This window comes from Mirounga angustirostris, unplaced genomic scaffold, assembly GCF_029215605.1.
Source record: "Mirounga angustirostris isolate CCGP_5_RB_7025 unplaced genomic scaffold, mMirAng1.0.hap1 SCAF_5, whole genome shotgun sequence".
Classification (NCBI taxonomy): domain Eukaryota; kingdom Metazoa; phylum Chordata; class Mammalia; order Carnivora; family Phocidae; genus Mirounga; species Mirounga angustirostris.
This window is the reverse complement of record NW_026991713.1, coordinates 148,654,379-148,679,045: the sequence shown is the minus strand read 5'-3', so window position 1 is coordinate 148,679,045 and position 24,667 is coordinate 148,654,379. Positions and strand designations below refer to the sequence as shown.

The 24,667-nt window shown below is 49.4% G+C and overlaps 1 protein-coding gene across 1 annotated transcript in view; it reads left to right on the top strand.

Moving 5' to 3' along the window:
- Positions 1 to 24,667, top strand: part of LOC123844460 (uncharacterized) — a 171,511-nt gene that overhangs the window by 78,143 nt on the left and 68,701 nt on the right. The window contains exons 30-39 of the mRNA XM_064592561.1: positions 1,573 to 1,784; positions 3,478 to 3,666; positions 4,098 to 4,237; positions 5,220 to 5,382; positions 5,495 to 5,581; positions 8,543 to 8,680; positions 8,772 to 8,891; positions 9,964 to 10,056; positions 18,804 to 19,021; positions 20,836 to 21,029. Of these exons, the coding sequence (XP_064448631.1) occupies positions 1,573 to 1,784; positions 3,478 to 3,666; positions 4,098 to 4,237; positions 5,220 to 5,382; positions 5,495 to 5,581; positions 8,543 to 8,680; positions 8,772 to 8,891; positions 9,964 to 10,056; positions 18,804 to 19,021; positions 20,836 to 21,029 (1,554 nt within the window). The remainder of the gene's footprint in view (positions 1 to 1,572; positions 1,785 to 3,477; positions 3,667 to 4,097; positions 4,238 to 5,219; positions 5,383 to 5,494; positions 5,582 to 8,542; positions 8,681 to 8,771; positions 8,892 to 9,963; positions 10,057 to 18,803; positions 19,022 to 20,835; positions 21,030 to 24,667) is intronic.

The following is a 24,667-nucleotide window of genomic DNA, read 5'->3' as shown; positions in this document are numbered from 1 at the left end:
TGGCCACTCAGAGCTTATTTGGAAGAAGCTCTACATGTGTTTGGGGGGTACACTTTGATGGGCTTCTCTGTCAAGCAGTTGAATGGGGAGCCCTGGGGTTTGTATCTGTGGATCTTTCTTTTTCATTCTGTTCTTTCACGGAGCAGTTTTCCCATGCCTGTGGGACGTGTGCAGCGGGGCAGGGCCCTGGGCTATTCTCTTCAGCATCTCCCTGTTCTCACATGGGCAGCTCACCCTCTGTCCTCATTGTGTCTCGTTTCCCTACATCCAGGCTTCTCTGCCTCAGTTTGCCCAGACAGTAAATCACCAGCAGGTGGGAGGTCGCTCTCCCCTTTGACAGACTCCCACTGCTTTTCATTTAGGTCTCTGCTCAACTGTCACTTTCTCATGGGAACCTTAGCTGTCCTGGGCCGATCCTCATCAACCCCCCCCCCCTTTATTTTCCTCCATGGCACTCAGCATTTTTTACTTAGGTCTCGTTATATGTTTATTTGTTCAAGATCTGTCCCTCCTGCCATCCACGGCCTCTGGACTGCTAGTTCCATGATGGCAGGAGCTGTGCCTGCTTGTTTACTGCGCATCCCCAGTGTCCCGAGCAATACTGGCTGAATTAGTCCTTGAATGGATTAGGCTATTCATGACAAAATACGAGACCTGCTTTCAGTGAATCATGGACAGGCAAAAGGTTATATTGAATGTCACCTTTTTGATGATGGTGGTGAGAGTGATGACTCTTCCTTTTTTTTTTTTTTTAAAGATTTTATTTATTTATTTGAGAGGGAGAGAGAGCACATGAGCAGGAGGGAGAAGGCAGAGGGAGAGGGAGAAGCAGACTCCCCGCGGAGCAGGGAGCCCGATGAGGGGCTCGATCCCAGGACCCTGGGATCATGATCTGAGCTGAAGGCAGATGCTTAACCCACTGAGCCACACAAGCGCCCCAGTATTTACTCTTCTTAATGAGTGCTTCCTCTGTCCCAGTACCCAGTGAGCAATCTTACTGTATCCATTTCATAGATGATGGCAGCACAAGCTTAAAGAGGTTACAGCTTGGAAAGTAAAGGCCACGTTCTTTATTACCTTTATTATCACACACCTGTGCCGTCTCTCCAACTTCTTCATGCATTTCTTTTGCCCACCATGTCTCTATGAAAACTTGTCAAACCTACAGAAAAGTGCAATGGATTGTATCGTTAACACCAACATACTTTCAGCCCAAGATTCCACCGTTAACATTTTACCCCCCCATATCTACCCCCCTTACCATCCGAGTTATTTGTTGGTGCAGGTCGAAGTAAGCAGTAGACCTCTGTACATTTCACGCCTTAACTAGAGTGGAATGCACTCCAGGGTACCATTTAATGCGTTTTGACAGGTGCGCACACCGGTGTCGCCCCTGTCAAGACTCAGAACATGAACAGCATTCTGTAAAGTTCCCTCCTGTCCCATCCCAGTCATCCTCAGTTCTGAGACATGCCCGCAGGGGCTGTGATGAGGCTACGGGGACCTCTTGGTATCTGCCAGTAGCTCTCTTCATATTGGTCGTACCTGCTTCTCCCTCTCTACCTCTTGCAGGAGCCTTGAACATGGATAGTCCATGGCTGATGGTCTCCGTGGCTCACAGGCTGGACTGGTCACGCCGACCCATGTTCCAGGCTGTCCTGGAGCTGACACTGGGCAAGGCCTGGACCCTCAAGAACCTGGTGATGAACGTGGCCTACAGGAAACAGGGCCTTGACAGGGAGGGCAAGATCCACATCTACACCCCGGCTACCACTTACCTCCGGGTGCGCATGCTCGGTTACGTCCTCTGCTCCCCTCCCTGCCATTGGACTCATGGCCCAGGAACCTGGTTCCCTGCCATCCAGAACTTCTTGCATGCAGAGGGAGAACAGCACCCAAGCCTGATACCAGGTCACAGATGTGGGCAGTTTGGATGGCCCAGCATTTATAGTCTTCAGAATTAGTTGCCAAGTGAATTTGGGAGAGTGGACCGCCCCACCCCCTCCATCTCAGTTTCCCGTAGTCTTGCTTAGCCGCTGATAGGTTAAAACATGAAAGCAGGTTGAAGGGTACTCGGAAACAAGTAGACATCAGGCCTTTGCCAAAAACCAGAATGAAAACTTTAAGGTCGTAGGTCAGTTTCATACCAGCTGCTGTGTGTAATTGAATATGCTTCTTTGCACCTGTTTGATCTCTGAAGCATAACAGTTGGGAAGAAAACCAACCCGTGAAAGATGCCCCAGGTGTCCCCCGAGGGAGCCTGGCACATAGCCTCTTCCTGTGTTGGGATGACAAGTGGGACACAGCAGGAGGTCCGGGCCTGACTTGGACCCAGAAAGAGGCAGCTCTGTGGGCCCACCTCGGGACAGCAGAGTCCCTCTGAGGCAGGGGCTGAGTGGTAGCAGGGTGGGGTCAGCTAACCAGCTCCTGCAGACACCCCAGCCAGGGGCCCGACAGTGGCCTGTCCTGGGCGGGGCGGGGGGGCGGGGTGTTTGGCAGCAGAGATGGTAGCAGGTGTAGCAGGTGTCTAGATTCTGGAACTAGTTTGCAGGTGGAACCGATAGATTTGCTGACAGATTTGCTGGTGGATGGGCAGTGGGAGGGAGCGCAAGACAAGACCTGAATGGCCCCAAGGTTTTGGCCCAAACAGCTGGGTAGGAGGAGGGGCCCTTCCCTGAAATGGTAAGCTGGCGATGGGGGTCCTGTAGGTTCTGGGGGGAGACCCAAGGTCAGTGACCTATGGGACAAGGTGTTATGGAGTTCTAGTATGTGGCAGGGGCCTCAGTCATGCCTAAACCCCATTTTGACCCCATCACCTCCACTTGGGAGGCCCTGAGCCGTGTGAACAGGGGTCGTGGCCAAGGGGGTACGGCCCCGTGCTATTCCTGATGGGGCTTGTGCCAGGGGCAGTGGGCTGGGGTGCACAGCCCTGCACAGAACTATGGTGCTTTACCTCCCCTGTTCCTTTGCCACCCCAGGTCCCCGATCACTCCTCAACGGGGGCTTCAGGTCCCTGTTCGGGCACCACTTGTCGACCTCAGAGACTCCCCCAGCTCTTCCCAGGGCTCTGAAGACCATAGCAATGGTGCAGGAAGAGAAGGCCACCTGTGGGTGTGTGCCCCTCGGGACACAGAGACCCTGCCTGCTAATAATAGTGGCCCAGTGAGATCATACTCCCTTTCCGAGCCAAAGAGGAGAGAGGGGGAAGGGAGTTATCTTCTCTCATAACCGATACTTCAGATTCTCTCTCTGCTCAGGGCTGAGGGATGGAGGGAAGTTTGTCCTCTTTCCTCAAGACCCTGTAGGGAACAGCAATTTCTGCCTGGACCCATCGGGAAAGGCCTCACAGAGATGGTGTCGGAGGGGTTTTGAAGGATGAGTAGGAGTTCCCCAAGGGGGAATGGGGAGAAAGGGCATCCCAGGGGGAGTGCATAGGGTGTGCAAAGGCTTTGGTCGCCCTCCCCTGCCTCGCCGTAGGTATCCACGGTGACAACGTTGGCCCAGAGCCTCTTCCGCAGCCGGAGTGAAGTAGAATCAGCCTGGAGTGCCGCAGTGTGGAGCGAGATCCACGCAGAGAACAGCCAAGACCTTAAGATACTTCACTGCTGGTTGAAGGGCCCCCTGCAGGAGATGAACCTAACGGCCGCCTACAGGCACATGGAGCAGGTGGGTCCAGGCGGCCCATGCTGGAGGCTCCGCTGTTGAGAGACCCCCAAATCCCTCACCTGGGATGGGAAAGCATTTAGTGCTCAGCCTATGACCTTGGGCCTTCCTGAGCTCAGTTTCTTTATCTGTAAAATGGACCCCAGCCGTATTAGCGCAGACCCTGGAGCAAAGCTCCGCCTCATGGAGCCAGAAGCCCGAGACCATTCCCCACTGGGCACCTGGGGAGGTCCAGGCATGGCGGTGCGCCCATGCGATCTTGGAGTCTGCTCTGGGGTGAGGCTGCGGTCCTGTTCAACAACCTCTTCTCAGGTGGTCACTCCCGAGGTGATGGGCGGGCAGGGGGAGCTGCCCCTTGGACCCCTGGGCACCATGTTTAAGGAGCCAGGCCCCCGCTGGGGCATCTCTCTCCATTAGTCCGGTCCTTGTTACAGCCCCAGAAGACCCACGTGTCGCTGATGGCCCTGGTGACCAGCACCAGGGGCCAGCCTCGGGGCCTGGAGTTGGAGGGCAAGCTGGAGGAGGTGATGCGGGACAGGAGCTGGTACCAGAAGCGGGGGACCTTCCTCCTCAGGTCCGTGCGGCCCCTTCCCCTTATGTGCAGCATCTGCCAGGAGGGTCTGCAGCATGGAGGGTCCTGGGGGGGCAGGGTAAGCTGTGCTACCTGGGAGGCCCACGCTGCTCCACGGGGCCCAGGTGGAGCCCAGAGCTCAGAGACAATCCGCCTGCCTCCCTCAGAAGTCCCTGCACAGCTAGCCCCCTTCCATGAGGATGCTAAGAAATCTGGGAGCAGAAGTCTGTCCTCACCCCAGCCTGAAAGCTGCTCTGGGGAATCTTTCTAGTTCCTAGAGGCACAGCTGGTTGGAAAGGTTGTTCTTGTGGTCTGGGGGTGTAAGGGGGTGGGTGGGTGGGGGAATCAGCAGACCTAGCCTCAGCTCCAGCCTGTGTCCAGACCAGCTGCCTGGCCTTAGTCATCTTCTATAAAAACAGCAATAACCACGACGTAACAGGGGCTGTTATCTGCACAGACCTCGTTCCTTCGTTCATTTCATTTGTGTTCATTGAGCACCTCCTATGTGCCGTGATGCACTTTTCTGGGAAAACAGGGAATAAAAAGGACAGAACTCCTGCCCTCAGGGAGCTTGCATTCACTGTACAGACATTATCTCCTATGATCCCAACCATGGTTGGGATTGAGGTCGGGGGCTAGTATTTGAGCCCCCATTTCCCAGATGGGAAAACTGAGGCACAGAGAAGTCAGTGCCCAAGGTAACAGACCCCAGCTGCTGCCTGTCCTTGGGTCTCTGTTGCCAGGGGCTGGTAATGACCCCCGCCGTGCCCAGGTCACTGGGTTTTTACGAGGGCATGGCGACATGGTGAATGGACATAGATTGGTGAGAAGCAGGGCTGATGTGTGTCCTGATGTTCTCCTCTCTGTGACGGTCTTAACCCTGCAAGCTTGTGACAGGCCCAGTCTGAGCTCCTGGGGCCCAGTTGTCCCCTGACCCTGCCAGAAGCTTTAATGCCTTTGGCCCACTCTCCCTTCTCCATGCCAGGCACACCTTGCCTCTGCCCATCCCGCAGAGCCTCCTCCTGCAGGAGAGCTTCACAGCGGATAGGCAACACCAGCGATGCTCCCTGGAAACTAGGCTCGTCCTGAATGGCCAAGAGGAGACCCTGCAGACCGTAGTCCTGGGCTACCAGGCCGGACACCCCTACGTGAGTGGGCTCCGGGGCGCAGCTGGGGAGGGGCCTGGGAGCAGGGGGAGGCCCCCGTCTGCCGCTGAGCCATCTCTGTATGTGCGTGCGCGTGTGTGCCCTTCCCTCCTAGGTCTGCGCAGGCCTGACCCACCCATACGACGGCAAGGCCATCCCCAGGAACGTGGAGGGGTGCGCCGTTGCTTGGAGCCAGCACGCCGTAAGTGAGCAGAGCCCGGGGACTGGGCACCCCAGCGGTCCCCGATCCAAGCTGCCATCTCCTCTGAACTGGACGAGCAGAATGCTCTCTGGCCTGGGTTTTCTGTTCCACTCTGTCCCCACTGTTCTAGGCTACCTGACGGCTAGAGGGGGCTTTCCAGTATGCCGGCAGAATCATGCCACTCCTTCTCTCTGGACGAAGACCCTGGCCGTGCCCCTCTGGTCTTACTGACCCTGCAGGCCACCTGAGACCACTCTGTCCCTTCTGCTGCCACCTTTCACTCAGCCTCCTTTTGGTTCCTCACCCAGCTCTTTCCTGCCCCAGGACCTTTGTGTGTTCTGTGCCTGGAGCTGTCACTCCTTCAGCTTTGCCTCCTTCCCTTGTACTCACTGCTGAGGGTTCAGCTCACACGTCCTCTCTTCCAGGAAGCTTTTCGTGGCCCCCAGACCACCTCCCATCCCCTGGTTACGTGTCCTGCACACCCCACACTTCTGTTTCTAGCACTTCCCGCAAATCTCAGTCCTATTTTGGCGTGATTCTCTGACCAATCACTGTTCCCCCTGCTAGTCCATAAGATCCGTGATTGATACTGTGTCTGCATACCTCACGTCATGGCACTTTATTTCATTACACTTTGCAGATATTGCATTTTTTTAAATACAAATTGAAGGCTTGTGGCAACCCTGCATCCAGCAAGGCTGTTGGTACCATTTTTCCAACAGCATTTGCTCACTCTGTCTCCATGTTCCATTTTGGTGACTTGGGCAATATTTCACTTTTTCATTATTATCCCATTGGTTATGGTGATCTGTGATCTGTGATTACAACTGGCTGAAAGCTCAGACGACGGTTAGCATTTTTTTGCAATGAGGATTCTTTAGATGAAGGTATGTACTTTTTTTCTTTAGTCGTAATGCTCCTGCATTGACGACAGTGTAAACATAACTGGTATGCGCACTGGGAAAGCAAGAATTTCATCTGACTCGCTTGTTGCCAGACTTGCTCACTGGTTTCCGGGGCGGTCTGGAACCGAACCCGTGATATCTCCAAGGTACGCCTCTGTTTACCATCAGAGCTGCAGGGCCTGGCGCATCATCATCCGCGCTCATTGAATCGTTGTCACCCCCGAGTTATTGAGAGTCTGTTGTGCACCTGACCCAGAGCAACAGGCGACAACCTTTTTCCGAGAAGGAGCAGATAGTAACGATTTTTGCCTGGGTTTTCTGTTCTCCAGCCCCATTCTCCCCAAGCATTTATTGAGCACCTACTACGTGTCAAGCCCTGGATGAAGAAGTTAGTGGGGGTTTCTCCCTGGTGGGAGATACAAAGGTCTGCTGAAGGAGGGTGAAGGGGGGCCAGCTGTTGAGCACTGAGACCTCTTCTTCGAGGGTCCCCATCTGCCCCACCAGTTAAACAGGGCTGTGGATGGCTCTCAGAGCTTGGTAGCCAGAGTCCTTGGAGCTCCTGAGACGAAACAAAGGACAGAATGGCAGCCCAACACACCTGCAGAAAAACCTCCCCATGGTGTTGAGTGTTTTTTTTCAAACCGGAGATTGCAGAATGGCGCCATTGGCCAGGTCCAGCCTGCAGATGTGTTTTGTTTGGCCTGCTTCGCACTTCACATTTTTAAAAACATTGTCCACATTTAAAATCAGAAGATTCGGGGTAAAACCCAGATTTCTGCTTCTAATTAAAAAGAAATCAGAAGATTGGACACACGGGACCTAAAATCCCACCTGCGGACAAGAGGCGAGAACCAAGTCAACCGGGACCCTTGACCCCAAGTCAACGGAGTTGAATTTGGCTTTCTGTTCTTTCAAAAAACCCTGTCTTTGTTTAATGACACACATTTATTTTTCTCCTCTTGGGCTTTTATTTATCCCTCTTCCATCTTGTTTCTAAAATAAAGCCACGGATTCTTCTAAAGTTGTACACCAACGATAAAATTCCGCAGCAAGACATTTTTAACGTCCCCATCAGCACAGATCGGAACAGATGGTGTACCCTGCTCCTGTGGGCTTGGCATGTGGGGGAGGCTACAAAGTTGCTGAGAGAATACGTGATGAACCATGTGTGTTAGTATCTTGTGGCTGTTATATCACAGTACCATGAACTTGGTGGCTTAAGACAATGCAACTCACCTTACGTGATCTGGAGATAAGAAATCCAAAATGGGTTTCACTTGGCTAAAATCAGGTGTTGCCAGAGTTACATTCCTTTGGGAGGCTCCAGAAGAGAATCCATTTCCTTGCCTTTTCTAGCTACTAAAAGCCACCAGTTCTCTTGGGTCATGGTCCCTTTCTCCATCTTCAAACCCAGCAGGAGTAGCATCTTCTCTCTCTCTCTGACCCTTCTGCCTCCCTCTTAAAAGAACGCTTATCATTACCTTGGGCCCACCAGCTGATCCAGGATAATCTTCCCATCTGAAGATTCTTAACTGCAAAGTCCCTTTTGCCATGTAAGGTAACGTATTTATAGGTTCCAGGGATCGAGACGTGGGCATCTTTGGGAGGGAGGGTATTATCCTTCCTGCCACACTATGAATTCAACATTCTTTCACTTCAGCCTGGCTTTGGCCTTGGGGTTGCAGGCGATCACGAGTGATTCTGCACCCTTCCAGGTATTTATTGAACAGTTGCCATGTGCCAAGACCTGTGTTAAGTATGAGACATACCGCATTGAACAAAACAGACTAATACCAGGGCGCTCCCTTGGAGTGAGACAGGTCCTCAGATTTGACCCCTCAAGCCCATGCCATTAACCCTACTTTAGCATCCCTGTTTGAAAGACCCGCGTGCACCTGTCCCCACTTCCTGCCCTGTGTGTGGATAGTGTGGATAGCTTTAACCCATCCATCTTGGGGCCGTTTTCTTCTACCTGGTGGATTCTAAGGCTGGCTTCTGCAGGTACTTGGAGATGGGAAGTCCTCTCTCTCAGTGCCACTGGTTCTTGCTCACCCAGGCTCAGAACAGGGAGGTCGAGGCCACTTTGAAAGTCAACCAGAAAGTCGTGCTGCACTTAAAGGGTCTGCACCGTGACCGATCTCAGCGTGGGGAAATCTGGCACAGCCTGGCCCTGGACGCAGCTCACGCCTCCCAGGTACCTGTCCCCAGGTTGGGCGAACACTGGTTTGCAGCCTCTGAGTGGACCTCAGCTGTTGGAGAGAGTAAGTGGTACTGTTTCTTTCCAGCTGAGGCTCCCCCAGGCCCTGCGTTTGGGTGGGGACGTCGTCTTCAGACGGGGTCCCCGGGGAGCATTTGACTGCAGCCTGGACACAAGGGCCACCATCAACCACAACATCACATCCCAGGTCAGATGGCTCAGCTCCACCTCCTCGCTGAGGGAGGGGAGGTGTTCGGGTCAGAGGGCTGGTGTCCCTGTGCGGTGGCTGAAGAGGGGGCGGGATGGCCGTGGCAGTGAGCGTGGGATGACTCAGGATGCATTGGCTGTTGTAATAAAAGCCTGCTTGCCTGTGAAGGTTTACTGCCCAGTCCTGTCACAGTGCAGTGTGGTTCTGTGGCTTTGCTAACATTTGTACAGGGGGACGGGGACAGTGGGAATCATGCAGGAGGTTTTCTTGGGCCGGCCCCTTAAGGGGGGGCAGGCCACTCCTGCTCACATTCCATTGGCCAGAACTCATTACATGATCCTACCCAGCTGCAAGGGGGGCTGGGAAATGTAGTCTTAGCAGTGTGTCCAGGAGGGAAAGAAAATGCAGCTTGGTGACCATATATAGTAGAGCTGCTATAGGTATATATTTGCTTGTTCCATACACGGATTGTGTCTCTGCCACATGCCGGGCTCTGCACTATGTACTGGGGTTGCCTGGGCGACGGTTTCTCTCTCTGTCTCCATCTCCAGGGAGCTTTCAAGTCCAAATCTTAGCTCCACTGCTGATTGACTGTGCGACCTTGGGTAAATTATTCAACCCCACTGAATATCGGTTTTCTTGCTGTGAAATGGGGATAGTGATACCAGCCTGTGAGAGCTGGGGTGGGGATTACATGAGGTGACAGTTATAAAGCTAGTAGTCAAGTGTCCGCTTCATGGTCAGGGTCAAATAGAATGCAGCCGTGAACATGGGAGACAGGAGCAGACGCCGTGGCAGGGGACACAGGGGCACCGAGGTCCCAGAGTTATCTTCCCAGCTCCATGTCTGGGGCCTCACTTCTCATGCTTCCAAGTAACGCAGCCTGAGTAAGATTGGGGCTAAGAAGCATCACAGAAGGTGGTTTCTGGCATGTGCTCTTGGCTTGGGCTGTGGGCATACTCTGGGATGACCTGTTGCTCTTCGAGTGCCCAGCCAGCTACCTTCTGGAGTTCTGCATCTCCCTCCTCTGCTCCCTCTGACCCTCCTCCTCCACCCCCCACCCTGTCAACAGGTCTCGGTCCAGCTGAACAGATCTGACTCCCACTTGGCGTTCCTCCTCCAGCTCAGACATCCCCACAGACCAACATTTCCTCCAGACTTACAGGTACAGATGTGGTCCCTCTGGGATGACCTCAAGTTGCCTGCCAAGTACTGTCTCTGAGTGAAGCAGACAACTTGCTGGGAGATGGGGCGGAAGGAAGGGAGGATAGAGGCCCGGGTGTGGGGTAGGGGAGGCCACACCAGGATGTTGGGCTTAGCCAGACAGCCAGCCCAAGAATCAAGAACAGATGGCAGGGAGGTTTCCAAATCCATCATTTGGAAGTGATTGTCCAGGCCAGAAGGAGTTTGAGCTCCCTGGATGGGGGGGAGGGGATAGAAGGATCACAGTTCACCCTTGAAAACGGAGAGAGGCAGAATTGTCCTCTCAACCCTCTTCTGTATTTGGGAGAAACCGTCTGATCCTTTTTTGACCTCGGAGTGTTTTGCCCAGTGTGGGGTGGAAACACTGAAGGGTTTAACTGTACAAGGAAATAAAGGGCAGGAAAGGGGGGCCAGGCAGGAGGGCTGTGCTCTGCTGCCCCAGCGCTGGGTGCTTAGAAAACCCCACATGTTAGCTGCTTCACCGAACAAGCCTCGTGTGCTGTACACAGGAATTAGCGGACTGGGGACTTGGAGGCATAGACGGGTAGTCCCACCTGGGATGAGGCCCAGAACTTGACAGCAATTTTTAAATGCCTACCATGTGCTCAGCCATGTGCTGGTGGCTTCGGGAACTCTAAAGGAGCCTGAGAAGAGCTTTCGATTATGGAAACTGGTCCTCCTCAGAGGCACCTGTTTTCACCGGTCAACAGCTCTGAAATCAGGATGTCTTCAAATTCCCACCGGTTTGTTGTTTTGTTACCAGCTTTTTCACTTTCATGGCGGGGGCGGGGGGTGTCCATAAAATCACGGTGCATCTCAGGGCCCCTGGCATCCCAGATCTGAGGGTGTGCCATCACTCTAATCGATGGTGTTAGGAGCTGATGCCTCTGGAGTGTTGACCACGTGCCAGGCTCTGTTCGCAACACTTTGCGTGGCTCATCTCGTGGATGCCCCATGACACTGCTCTGGTAGCATTCTGCAGATGAGAATCTGACACAGAGAGTGGTGACATGACTTGTACATAGTTACTGAGCGTGTAGGTGGAGGATCCTGGATGGGAGCCTGATGCCCCTGGCTGTGCTTATCACGGGGCAGATGTACTGAAAACCTGGATGCTGGGTCATCTCAAGGGCTCAGACTTTATCATCACTTTTTTAAAAAAAGATTTTATTTATATATTTGTTTTAGAGAGAGCGAGCGCACAAGCAGGGGGAGGGGCAGAGGCAGAGGGAGAAGCAGGCTTCCCGCTGAGCAGGGAGCCCCAAGCAGGACTCGATCCCAGGACCCCGGGATCATGACTTGAGCCGAAGGCAGATGCTTCACGGACTGAGCCACCCAGATGCCCCTATCATTACTTTCTAAAACAGCAGGACCCTTTGTTCACCTTAGCTCTGTGGGTGAAGTGGGGCTGGGGAGCTTAGCCTTGTCAGCCTCTGCCCCCCCTCTTGTAGCCCCCCGCAAAGCATCCGCTGCTGGAGCCACAGGCAGCAAACTTTGATACTGTAGCAACTTGCCTGGCAACTATGTGTAGTCCTTCCCCTCCTCGCACGGCCAGCGCTCCAAGGAGATCAAGGCCTGTTATCCGGGCATTCTTTGTTATCAAGGAGGTGCACCCGGTTGGCCGCCCCTAGAGCCCCTGACCTTGAACGCCGAACATGTTTTTTCTACATATCCTGCCTGATGGGAATATAGAGGGAGCACAGCATCTGTACATTCCCAGGGAGAGGGGAAAGCACCTGTGGGAACAGATGTGTGTTGTCTCCCTAGCCAGATACCAGTGGTCATGAGTACAGTGTGATCGCCTCGTTGTGTGGGTATCTACCCGATGTCATGACCTATAGCATTTGTGGTCCTGTTGTCTGCACAATGGGGCCACTTGCATAATTTGTACCTAGGACCGTACCAGGCCATCCCAAATAGTATATCCCATTGGCAGAGTCTTATTTATCTGCTCCTGTATCAGCTGGAAAACTTTCTTCTTTGTGTCTTCCCAGGAGGGGGAGCCCATACACCCTGGGAACACGTGTCAGGCCAGAGATGGGCAAAGAGGGGTTTTCCTAAGCGTAGAGGCGTTTCCAAGGGCTGAGATTGGCACTTTGGATTCACCAGGCAAGGCCCGCAGTTGCTGATTGCGGGGGTTCACGACCCACCCAGCAGGCGGTCTTATTCTGTATAGGAGCCAAGGTTTGCCCAATCAGCGAACAGGTTCCCCTGCACAATCTAAGGGGGAGAAGTACGCTGTTGAGTAGGCACCAGAAAAGGCAAGTCATGATTGTCTAACTGAACGCGTGAGATGCCACCACCCCTGGCTGAGGTTATGTTTGCCAACACGACTTGTCCCCGCTCTGGTACGCAGTGGGGTGAACCTCTGCCTAACGATGCCTCATGAGGCAATTAGGATAGCGTCCCTTTTTATATGAGGCCCGGGTTGTGTGCCTCCATTGTTTTTGGTGGAATGGGGTGGAGAAATGGGTGGTGGATAGGTCTCCTTCTGTCCCTTCCCCCCTGGGACCCAAACTCCAAACCATGGTGGACTTGTCTGCCATTTCCAGGGTCATTTAATTATATCTTCCCGTGGAGGTAGATCTTGTGTCCGGGCATTAAAGGTTACCTTGTGTCCCCACCTGCAGCAGAGAACATCCTTCCTGCATGCTGTGTCTGCTTGTATTCTAAGTCAGGTCCGTGAGTGAGGAGGGTATAGGCCCTGGGACGGTTGAAACGTACATGGTCATTTAATGTCCACAGAGCTGTTGACCGGTGGTGTGTCCAAAGGGCCGGTGGATGGGTTTGTCATCACATCTGTTGCCGCAGTGCATCCGTGCCCTGCATCAGTCCAGCTGCAGCAGGAGGGGATGGTACGGGGAAATGCCAGTGGGTGTCTTGAGCTTCGGCTCCCTCCTGCACTTCACGTCCTGCAAAGTGGGGGCCTTGGTGGCTGTCAGTGGGCGCCCCGCGAGCTGCGCACAGCTGTTCTAGGCCACCGATGGTGGCCTCACTGGGTAGCATGCTTACTGGGGCGAGCTTGCAGGCGTCCTGCATCAAGTGTCCACACGCATCCGAGCAGAACGGCAGCCTCCAGAGAGAGGCAAGGGACCCATGCAGTCGACCTGCCCCCTTGCTACCTGTCCAGTGTCTCTTGGCAAAGGTCACGGTCATTCCCAGCACAGGTTGGGCGTTGTTGGCAGGTGGATGCGATGTCTTTGTAACACAGTGGTAGACCCCCAGTTCTTAGCAGTGGCCCACCAGGACTGTTGTTCTGGATGTCTCATCTTCTCGGCGAGCCAGGTGGCGATGTCTTCTGTTGGCACATCTTCCAGGAGGTGGACGCAGGCCAACTCATTACCCTGTTGATTTCTGGCTGGGGTGTGTGCTGTGTGTGCATCTACGTGGTAAACGGTGATATTCGTACCTCTTAGGCATCAGAGTATGTCCTTCCGTATGTCGTTGCCCCAGAGTGCGTGCCCGGTCCCCGTGCCGTCCTGTGCCTCCTGCTGGGGCAGCCACAGGGTCAGTCCTCTGTAGGCTGCCCCGCTCTCAGCTGTCTGTGCACAGAACAGTGGGGTCAGGGGGTGCCTGGCTGGCCCAGTCGGTAGAGCACATGACTCTTGATCTCTCGGGATTGTAAGTTCGAGCCCCACGTTGGGTGTAGAGATTACTTAAAAATAAAATTGTTAAAGGGGATCCTGGGTGGCTCAGGTTAAGCTTCTGCCTTCGACTCAGGTCACAATCCCAGGGTCATGGGATCAAGTCCCATGTTGGTCTCCCTGCTCAGTGGGGAGTCTGCTTCTCCCTCTGCCCCTCCCCCCACCCATGTTCTTTCTCTTACTCTCTCGCTCTCTCGCAAATAAATAAATAAAACCTTTAAAAAAATGAAATCATTAAAAAAAAAAAAAAAAGGATCAGCAGGAACAGGCTCACAGAGCCGTACCATCCATGCTGCTTGAGGCTCGGCCCATTGACTACTGTGGTCCCTGCTGGAGCCTCTCTGTGGAGGGTTGGACCCATCAGGTACCGCACATGCTCAGGGATTGGTCCGTCTCCTTCCGGCCCAGAGGACGGCACCGGCCGGGGCTCCGCTGCCTCCGTTAATGGCTGTCCTTCAGGATGACCTAAGTCACCGGGCGGCGAGTGGAGTGTTCTTCCGCACTAGGGGCTGTCTGTCAAGGTACCGCATTGTTGCAAGTAGGCATGGTCTGGGCACTGTCTGACTCGGGCTTTTGGAGTGTGTCCCTTAGCCCATATAGGATGCAGAGTGGGAACGGTCCCTGGGATCCGCTTAGCCGCGTCTTCTCCTGCTGTGGGGCATGCTGTTCTAAAAGGCTGCAGTGCAACTCAGCTCCTTACCATAACCACGACCAGAAACCTGGTGGTACTCATCGGTGCCGTTGCTATCCTGTGACATGGTGTGACACTACGCAGGTGGCCCTGGGGGACCACTTGGAAGGTTTATCCTTGTCCCTCCTACATGAAGGCAAATTGATCTTTGTTCCCAGAAACTCCTACTTGTCAAAGGCCTTCCGATGAATTTCCTGGAAAACGAGCACTTTTGCAGGAACGCTTTTTGCCAAAGCATCAAAGTAAAACAGTAACTCTGCCAACTACCAAAGACTCAAAAAAAAAAGGGCCGTGGTTAAAAATCTAATGAGAGTTTCTTATCAGCCCGGTAAAGGTGAAACGTAGAAACGTTGTTCTTCTGGGCAGATTAAAAAAAAATTTGTTGACTTTTTTTTTTTAATCAATAGCAGACCAAATATCCAAGAAAACTTTGTCTTTTTAACAGAGGGATAAATCAAATTCTAATGTTACACTGGTGTACTTTTCAAACGTACTCCTTCTATCTTAGCCCTAACCACACATAAAATTCTTTCCTGAAGATTCTCCTTCCCGAAACTTCTACAACTTTCTTTTTTCATCTAGATTTTGTCCTAAGCTTCCCTCTCTCTAAACAACCAGTGTCATTTCAGGAAAAAATTGTTTTCTTTTCCCTTAACCAAAATGTATTCTCATTCTGAAACCTTTCTTACTCATCTCCTGCCTTTCCTACAGACAGAGTGTGGCTTTCCTTATTATTTCCAGCAGTCTGTATTTTAAAGAGCCTCCCCCCCCTCTTTTTTCTTCAGTCTCTGCAGGCGATGTTTTGGTTATTTCCTGGGGTGTTCATATTATAAAGACATGACAAGATTTACAACTTTAAGGGACAGAGAAAGGATGCTAATTTTTCTCCTAAGAGTTAGGAGGATAATTGCTATTTAACATTTTTCTTTGTAGTAGGGGTTAGAAAACATGGAAAATTTTGTCTGTTTCCTCATCAGTTATCACTAGATTGATTGGCTGATTTACCGCTTTTTAGAGATTCTACCTCTTAATGTCCTAATCAGGCTTTATTACAAGTTCCTGGATCTTTTTTTTCTTTTCCAAGTTTATATTTAAATTTCAGTTAAAATTCAGTGTAATGTTAGTTTCAGGTGTACAACATAGTGATTTAATAATTCCACATAACCCAGGGCTCATCACAAGTGCGCTCCTTAATCCCCATCACCTGTCCCCCCCCGGCCCCTCCCTCTGGTGACCATCAGTGTGTTCTCTAGAGTTAAGAGTCTGTTTCTTGGTTTGTCTCTCTTTTTAACCCCCCTAAGTTCATGTGTTTTGTTTCTTAAATTCCACATATGAGTGAAATCATATGGTATTTGCCTTTCTCTGATTGACTTGTTTCGCTTAGCCTAATCCTCTGGAGCTCCATCCATGTCATTGCAAATGACAAGATTTCATTCTTTTTGATGCATGAGTCATATTCCATTGTGTATACATACCACATTTTCTTTATCCATTCATCAGTTGATGGACATTTGGGCTCTTTCCATAATTTGGCTGTTGTAGATAATGCTGTTATAAACATTGGGGTGCATATGTCCCTTCGAATTAGTATTTTTTTAAAGATTTATTTATTTATTTGCAAGAGAGAGAGAGCACGAGCACAAGCAGGGGGAGCAGCCGGCAGAGGGAGAAGCAGACTCCCCATTGAGCAAGGAGCTCGACGCGGGGCTCGATCCCAGGACCCTGGGATCATGATCTGAGCCGAAGGCAGACGCTTCACCAACTGAGCCACTCAGGCATCCCCAAATTAGTATTTTTGTATCTTTTGGGTAAATACCTAGTAGTCAAGTGCCTGGATCTTAATCAGTGGCATCCTGTGCCCTTCTGGCTTTGCGAAACGGTGCGTTGAGGTCTCTAACTTACTATCATGCTCTCGTTTCCCTTCCCTGCACAGCATGCACTTTCTCCAACAAGTGCATTAGACTTGCTGGCATTTTTGGGGCATCCCGTACTCATGCAGTGGTCCACAAGCATCTGACCTATGGGCCACTCCCCCCCACACAGAGGTCCCTGGCCAAGTTGGCATTTCCCCCACAGATTTCCCTTTTCCCCTTTCCAACACCTCCGCACTCATGGGGTTTTCTCCAGCTTCCTGGCTAGCTCACCAGTTATGCAGCTGATCCCTGGCAGACTCTAAGCCAAGGGTGGGTGATGGCCCAGTGAGACTGAAGAAATGACCTGGAGACAGCAATCAAAACAGAGGTTTCTTGGGGGCACTTACATACAGGGAGGCCAGGAGTAGCAGACTGGAGAAAACATCCGTTGCTGGGATCTACGTGCAGCAAATTTTATAGTGCAGCAACTGGCTCAGCAAATATCCGTAGCCTCTCCCTCCTTGCATGACCAGCGCTCCAAGGAGATCAAGACGTGCCATGTGGACATTCTTTGTTACGAAGGAGATGCTCGAGGTTGGCCACCGCCAGAGCCCATGACCTTGGATGCGGAACATGTTTTTTCTATGTATCCTGCTTGATGGGAATATAGAGGGAGCACAGCATCCATACATTCTCAAGACAGTGATTAGCAGGGTCATTCGGGGTATGCTTGCACAAACCAGCCAGCCAGCACATACCATACACCCCCTCTATGAAGTTTTAACCCCATAGACATCCTGTATTTGTGTGCTGTATGCACATCTGTGATTTGCACACAAGAAGTTTTTTTTTTTTTTTAATACACCCCCAACAAACCAGGTTTTGCATTTGGGGGCAATATTACCCGTGTTGAGAATGCATGTTCTTTGGGGGTCCTCAGGCCCACAGAGGCCAGTTGGAGGAAAACACGGGTGTATCCTAAAAGTTCTCAGCCCAAGCCACGTTGGAATCACTTATGGAGGTTTTAGAACATACCTGGACCCCAGCCTGGAGATGCTGAATTGATTGGTCAGGGGGTCCCAGGCATACTTTAAAAAAAACTAATAAACTTAATATTTCAGAGCAGTTTTAGGTTTCCAGAAAAGTTGCAGAGAAAGTATGGAGAGTTCCCATGTAATGTCCCCACCCCCCGACCCACTCTGTGTTCCCTCCTACGAACATCTTACATTAGTGTAGTACATTCCAACAGGCAAGCTGATATTAATATATTATTATTAACCAAAGTCCATAGTTTACATCCAGGTTCACTCTTGGGGGTGTATAGTTCTATGGGTTTTGCCAGACGCAGAATATCATACACGCATATTTACTGTATTACAGAGAAGAGTTTTACTGCCCTAAAAATCCCCCATGTTCCACCTACGGATCCCTTCTACCCTTAACCCCTGGCTACCACTGAACCACTATGTAGCCTTTTCAGGCTGGCCACTTTCACTGAGTAAGATGCATTTAAGGATTTTTCAAGTCTTTTTTGTGGCTTGAGAACTCTTTTTATCACTAAGTAATATTCCCTTGTGTGGATGGACCAGTTCATCACCTCCTCTTTGGAGGGATAAGGCATGCTTTTAAAAGTTTCCCACTTGGGCGCCTGGGTGGCTCAGTTGGTTAAGCGACTGCCTTCGGCTCAGGTCATGATCCTGGAGTCCTGGGATCGAGTTCCGCATCGGGCTCCCTGCTCGGCAGGGAGTCTGCTTCTCCCTCTGACCCTCCTCCCTCTCATGCTCTCTGTCTCTCATTCTCTCTGTCTCAAATAAATAAATAAAATCTTTAAAAAAAAAAAAAAGTTTCCCACTTGACTGCAATGTACATCCTAGGGCTGGAGCAACTTCTGCCCTATAGATGGGGAAACTGAGGCTCCGATGAGGAAAGGGACTTCAGGTTCTGCAAAGTTGGTGGAGGAGCAGGCCTCCCTGCTCCACCCCCACCCCTGGGGGCCTGACCAAGCCTGGCCCCCAGTATGGCTCCTCCTTGTGCACCAGACACCTTCCCCTTTGAGTCCCAGAGCTTCTGGGGGTCTTCTGGACCCTGGGGGGGGGGACTGTTGGGGGCATCCTTTTCTGTAACTGAGTGGCCCAGGGGTCTTCTGCTCCTTGCCCCCCCACTGTTCCCTTCAGGCACAAGCATGAGTTTTAGAGCCCATGCAGGCCCATATTAAATATGTGACTCTCTTTGGGTTTCAGTCTCCCAATCTGTAAGATGGAAATTCCCATTTCACACATGCTGGGAAGGACAAGGTAAGACTCTGTCCCTGGGCCAGGAGCTGGGGTCAGGGAAGGCAGTCCACCACTGTTCCCTCTGCCTCCTCTCTTCCTGTGTGCTTGCTGTCTGTGGGGCTTGGTGGTTCTCAGAGCTGGAGAGGCTCGGGAAGGCTTCCTGGAGGAAGGGCTCTCCCACGTAGCTGGTTCCCACAGACCCTTCCAGTAATCCCTCCACTTCTAAGCCCTCTCCTGCCTCCCCTCAGGTGCAGGTGGCTGCCCAACGATACAAAGACCACAGCCTCAGTGGCTCCCTGTCTGTGCACACGTCCAGCCGGGAGCTGGTTCTGCTGGAGGCCAACACCAGCCAGGACACCCAGAGACGCAGCCGGGGCTGGGACATGAGCGTCCTCCTCCACCAAGCAGTCCTCAGCGCCCCCCTGGCCATTCAGCTGCAGCTGTCCAGCAAGGTGGCCCCAGCCAGGTGAGGGTCCCCAGGGGCCGTGCGGGGCGGGGGAAGGGCCTCCAAGGGCAGAGGGCTCGTGTCCTGGGAGATGGGAAATCTTCGTTCAGAGAGGTGCCCTTTTCCATGACTCGGGGACCAGGTCTAAATCACCCCTACTCTGGCCGTTCTTGATTTTAAGCCATGGAGGGAAAGGAAGAAGGAGGCATTCAGTTTTCCTCGTCATTCTTTTTTCTTTTCTTTCTTAGTAATGACTGCATTTGTTGTAGATGACTTGAAAGATGACAATAAAGTATAAAGCATAAAACAGGAGTCTCTAGAGATAGTCACAGGGAGTAAGTTGGTACAGTCCTTCACCTCGGACTGTATCTTCACATGGGGGTTTATCCCCTACGATATGGCCATCAGGGTCCTGGGCCATGGAGCCAGCTGCCCGGGTTCAAACCCCAGCTCAGCCTCTGGGACTTTGGGCCAGCCACTGTGCCCTCCTGTGCCTGAGTCTCTCCCCCTGCTTCTTGGGGTTGTCCTCGGGTTCCTGGAGTGGCACACGTGCATGCCCCACCAGGGCCTGGCCAGCGAGGATGTTCACTGCCTAGCTGCCATTGTCACTGGCCCTCGGAGTATGACTCATTCTGGCACAGGTCAGATCTCCCTTGAATGTTAGTGCCCTGTTTCCCGCGGAGTCCCAGCATTGGCTTTTGTGAATTTGAGGAGACCCAAGGCTCTGGGTATGGTTCTAGATAACCCCATCCCCAGAATTACCACCTAGAGCTGTCCATCCATGGATTCATCCATCTGTCCGAATGTCCAGCATTGTCTCCAGTCTTTCAAGGGTTTGAGGCAGATTATAAAAACCTGTATTGTTCTAGGTCAGGAATTGACAACCTTTCAGGCAAAGGGCCAGTTTGTAAGTATTTTTGAATCTATGGGCCATACAGTCTCCGTGGCAACGACTCTGCTGTTGTAGCCCAGAGACACCTGAGATGACATGCACGTGAATGGGCGTGGCTGTCTCAATAAAACTTTATTTACAAAACAGGCAGTGGGCTGATTTTGGCCCACAGATGTATAGGTTGCCAACTTTTGTTCTAGATTTTTCAAAACACATGAGGAAATGAGCGTGAAGGGAAAAGAAAAATGGGGAAAATAGGAAGGTGCTCAAAGTGGCTTTAGGAAACAAAATGCATGTCATGAGGTCCTGTACATTTTTTAGAGCTCAGCTTAAAATTTGGCTCTGAGCCTCCTAGTAGTCAATGAAAAAAGAGAAACCAACCAGTGGCGTTATTTTCAAAGGCTATGGGGAAACACATACACACTCACACCTGTGTAAGTATGCACCAAAGAAGGCATGGCTGATCTTGTTTCTGGTGTTGATCCTCAAGGGAGGTGTCTCCCATGGTGTCCTATGAAGAACATCTGGGTGGATGATAGGGACCATGTCCTCTTCCCCAATTCTCCAGGACGTTTAATACCAGCCTTGTTGAAGCTCTTTATTTTCTCATCGCTCATCATCATATGATGCATTGATAACTTATCAGCAATATCCACTCAATCAGTGGTTCTATTTTATCCCCCACTTTACAGAAGAAGAAACTAGGGCTCAGAGAGCTTATGTCCTTGTCCAAGGCCACAGTTAGTGAGTAGCAGCACTGGGATTCAAACCCAAGTTTGGCTGACCCCAAAGCCCATGATCTTAACCCCTATTACACTGCATCCCTGTGGGCTGAGAGCCAGTAAAAGCAGTTCTATGATGGGTCTGGACAGTGGGGTTCAGGGACCCACCTCCTGTCTGTGGGGATAAGTTTGTACCTTATCCCCATCACGTTCCTTCCTAGGGTTTGGCTGTTTTATAAGGTGCTGGTGGACCAGAACACAGCACAGCTTCTCCTCAAGGCTTCCATGGAGAAGAGGGGAGGCCAGGTCCTGACCCTGCAGTGCCAAGTCCAGCACACGGTGGCTTGTTGGACAGCTGTGCCCCGCCTCCTGACCCTCAAGGGCATGCTGAAGCAGAAGGAGACACTCAGAGAGGGTGAGCCTGGGGAACACCACAGGGCAGGGGCAGTGGGGTTCTTGGGCAAGCATTTTCTGTGGAACCACAGAGTAGATTAAATCCTGCATGTTTTCAAGTCCACTGATAGTCTGTTTCAGTATCTCACACATTGATGATACCTCTTTGTCAGAAACAAATACCCGTTCTGACAAAGTGAATCTTCTAACAAAATACCAAACTGGCTTCTTATGCAAGACTTGTCAGAGCCTTTAATGTACTAATGGGTATTGGAAAAACCCAGGAGGAAGAATTAGAGGCAGTGTTTCCCAAGCATATTTTTTCTAATACTTTTAATTCTGATGTAATTTCAGACTTAGAGAAAAGTAGCAAGAACTTTACAAAGAATCCCATGGGCCCAGCTCCATCAGTTACTGACATTTTACCACATTGCTTTATCATTCTTCTTCCTTATCTCTTTCTGTCTCTATATATACACATATATTTGTGTATGTACTATTTTTATTTGTGTATGAAAATACATTTTATTCCTGAACTATGTTTTCCTAAGTTGCAGACATGATAGTTCTTTACCCCTAAATAGTGCAGTATTTATTTCTTAAAAATAAAGATAACTCTCGGGGTGCCTGGGTGGCTCAGTCGCTTAAGCATCTGGCTTCAGCTCAGGTCATGATCTCAGGGATCGAGCCTTGAGTCTGGCTGTCCACTCAGCGGGGAGCCTGCTTCTCCCTCTCCCTCTACCGCTCCCCTGGCTCATGCTCTCTCTCTCTCTTTCAAATAAAGAAATAAAATTTTTAAAAATAAAATAAAAGATATTTTCCTACATTCTACAGTGCAGCTATCAAAATCAGAAAATTGAGAGTATTTCTTTCCCTTTCATGATATTTACTTTTTGAAGAGTACGGGGCAGTCATTTTGTAGACCATCCCTTATTTGGGGGTTGGTCTCATGCTTCCTCATGACTACTTTCAAGGAAGCCAAAGTAGTAAGGCACCATCAAATTCAGAGGTACCTGAGGTTAGTACATCCCAGTATTGGTGATATTAGCTTTGATCACTTGATTAACACAGTGTCTGCTGGATTTCTCCCGTTTTTTTTTTTTCCTTCATATTCTGACCTCAAAAAACAGGTTGAAGAGCATTTCCTCCTCTTTTATTTTCCAAGAGTTTGTGTAAGATTGGTGCTCATGCTCCCTTAAGTGTCTGATGGACTCTACCTGCAAAGCCACCTGGAGTGCTCTTTGTGGAAAAGTTTTTTGGAACATGCATTGATATAGAGGTATTGAGGTTTTCTATTTCATCATGTGTCAGTTCGTAAGTTAAACTTTTCAGGGTATTTGTTCATTTCAACTAAGTTGTCAAATTTATTGGCATAAAGTTGTTCATTATATCTGTTATATTCTTTTAATGTATATGGGATCTATAGTGCTGGCCTGCTCTCCTTCCTGATAGTTGTTACTTTGTGCTTCTCTCTGTTCCTTTGGTCTAGTTAGGATTTCATCAGTTTTGTTGATCTTGTCAGCCAGCATTGGGTTTTGTTTTCTCTCTAGTTGTCTCTTTCCAATTTCTTTGATTCCAGCTCTTATCTCTGTTATTTCCTTTCTTACCCTTAATTTGGATTTACTCTAGTTTATTAAGGTGGACCTTCAAGCCGTTGATTTTTAGACCTTTTTTCTTTCCTAATATAAGCATATAAAACTGTATATTTGCCTCTCAGTATTCTGTGAACTGCTTCCCACAAATTTGGATGTCGTGTTATTTCCATTACTATTTATTTTGAAATATTTTTGGATTTCTCTTGTGATTTCTTCTTTGACCCATGGGTTATTTAGAAGTATATTGCTTAATTTCCAAATATTTGAAAATTTTCTAGATAGCTTCTTGATATTTATTCTCATTGTGGTCAGTGGGTCAGTTTTTTAAATTTTGTTGTGACTTGTTTTACAAGCCAGTATATAGTCTATCTGTGAACATATGTTATGCATTGAAAAAGAATTTGTATTCTGCTGTTGTTGGGTGTAATGTTCTATAAAGGTCAGTTAGGTCAAATGTTTGGTTGTGCTGTCCTGATATATATCCTTAGTGATTTTCTTTTTGTCTTGTAATTGTAGTAGTTAATGAGAGAGGGGTATTAACCTCTCCAGCTGTGATTGTGGATGTCTCTATTTCTTCCTTTTATTCTGTCCATTTTTGCTTCATGTATGTTGACAAGCTGGTATTAGGTATATGAGCATTTATGATTGTTACACTTTCTTGATGAATCAACCCAATTATTGTGAAATGTGCTGTGTCTTATATGACTCTTTGGAGTCTGTTTTGTCTGATATTAATGTAGCTACTCTTGCTTTTTTATTGGCATTTACATTGTGTGTATTTTGCCACCTTTTTTCTTCAAACATATTTGTTTCTTTATATTTAAATTTCTTGTAGACCACATACAGTTGGATTTTGCTTTTATGTCTAGTCTGACAATCTCTGCCTTTTAATTATACTAGTTAGTTGATTGATGTTTAATGTGATTATAGATATAATTGGATTTACATATATTTTTCTATTTTCTGTTTTCCCAATATATTTTTTGTTCCTCTAGTCTTCTTTTCTTGCCTGCTTTTGGATCAATGAAAAAATTAGAACTCAGTTTTAATTTATCTATTGCTCCTTAAGCTTCTGTTCCTTGATATTATTTAATGTTCCACTTAGCATTTGTATTGAAGCATTTCACATTAATTGTAAGAACCTAGACTTTCATCCCCCCTTCCTTTCTGCTATAGTTGCCCTCTGTGTTAGATCTACATACACTATAAACCTCCAATACAATATAATAATTTTTGCTTTAGTCATATTGATTTGAAAACAGTTAAGAGGAATAAAGTGGTCTTTCATATTTTTGCATACATATTCATCATTTTTGATGTTCTTCCTTCTTTCCTAAAGATCAAAACTTTTTTCTGGTATCATTTCCTGTCATTTTAAAGAACCACCTTTAGCATTTCTTGGCAGGCAGGCTAACTATCAGTGAATCCCCTTCATTTTGATTTGTCTGAAAATGTTATGTTTGCCTTCACTCTCAAAGGGTATTTTGTATGTGCATATATCTTAACACATTTAGAAAATTTTCACTTTGGGAAAATTATTTCTTGAGATATTTTTTCTGTCCCATTTTCTCTTTCCTCTCCTGCTTGGGATTTCCAGTTGATAAGTTTTAGAACTTTTGATACTGTTCCACAGGTCTCTGAGGTTCCCTTGATGTTTTTTGTCTTTTTCTTTCTTCAGATGTCTATTGATTTGTCTTCCAGCTCACTCACTTTTTCTTCTGTCTTCTCCAAATACCACCCAATAAAAATTTTTGGACTATTCAATCCTTTTTTTAATCTCAGATTTTGTATTTTTTGTTCTAGAATCTCCATCAGGGTTTTTCTTTTTTTTAAAACTTTATTTAAATTCAATTAATTAACATATAGTGTATTATTAGTTTCAGAGGTAGAGTTCAGTGACTCATCAGTCTTCTATAACACCCAATGCCCTCCTTAATGTCCATCACCCATATATCCCCCATTCCTTCAGCAACCCTCAGTTTGTTTCCTGTGATTATGAGTCTCTAATGGTCTGTTTCCCTCTCTCATTTCATCTTGTTTTATTTTTCCCTCCCTTCCCCTACGC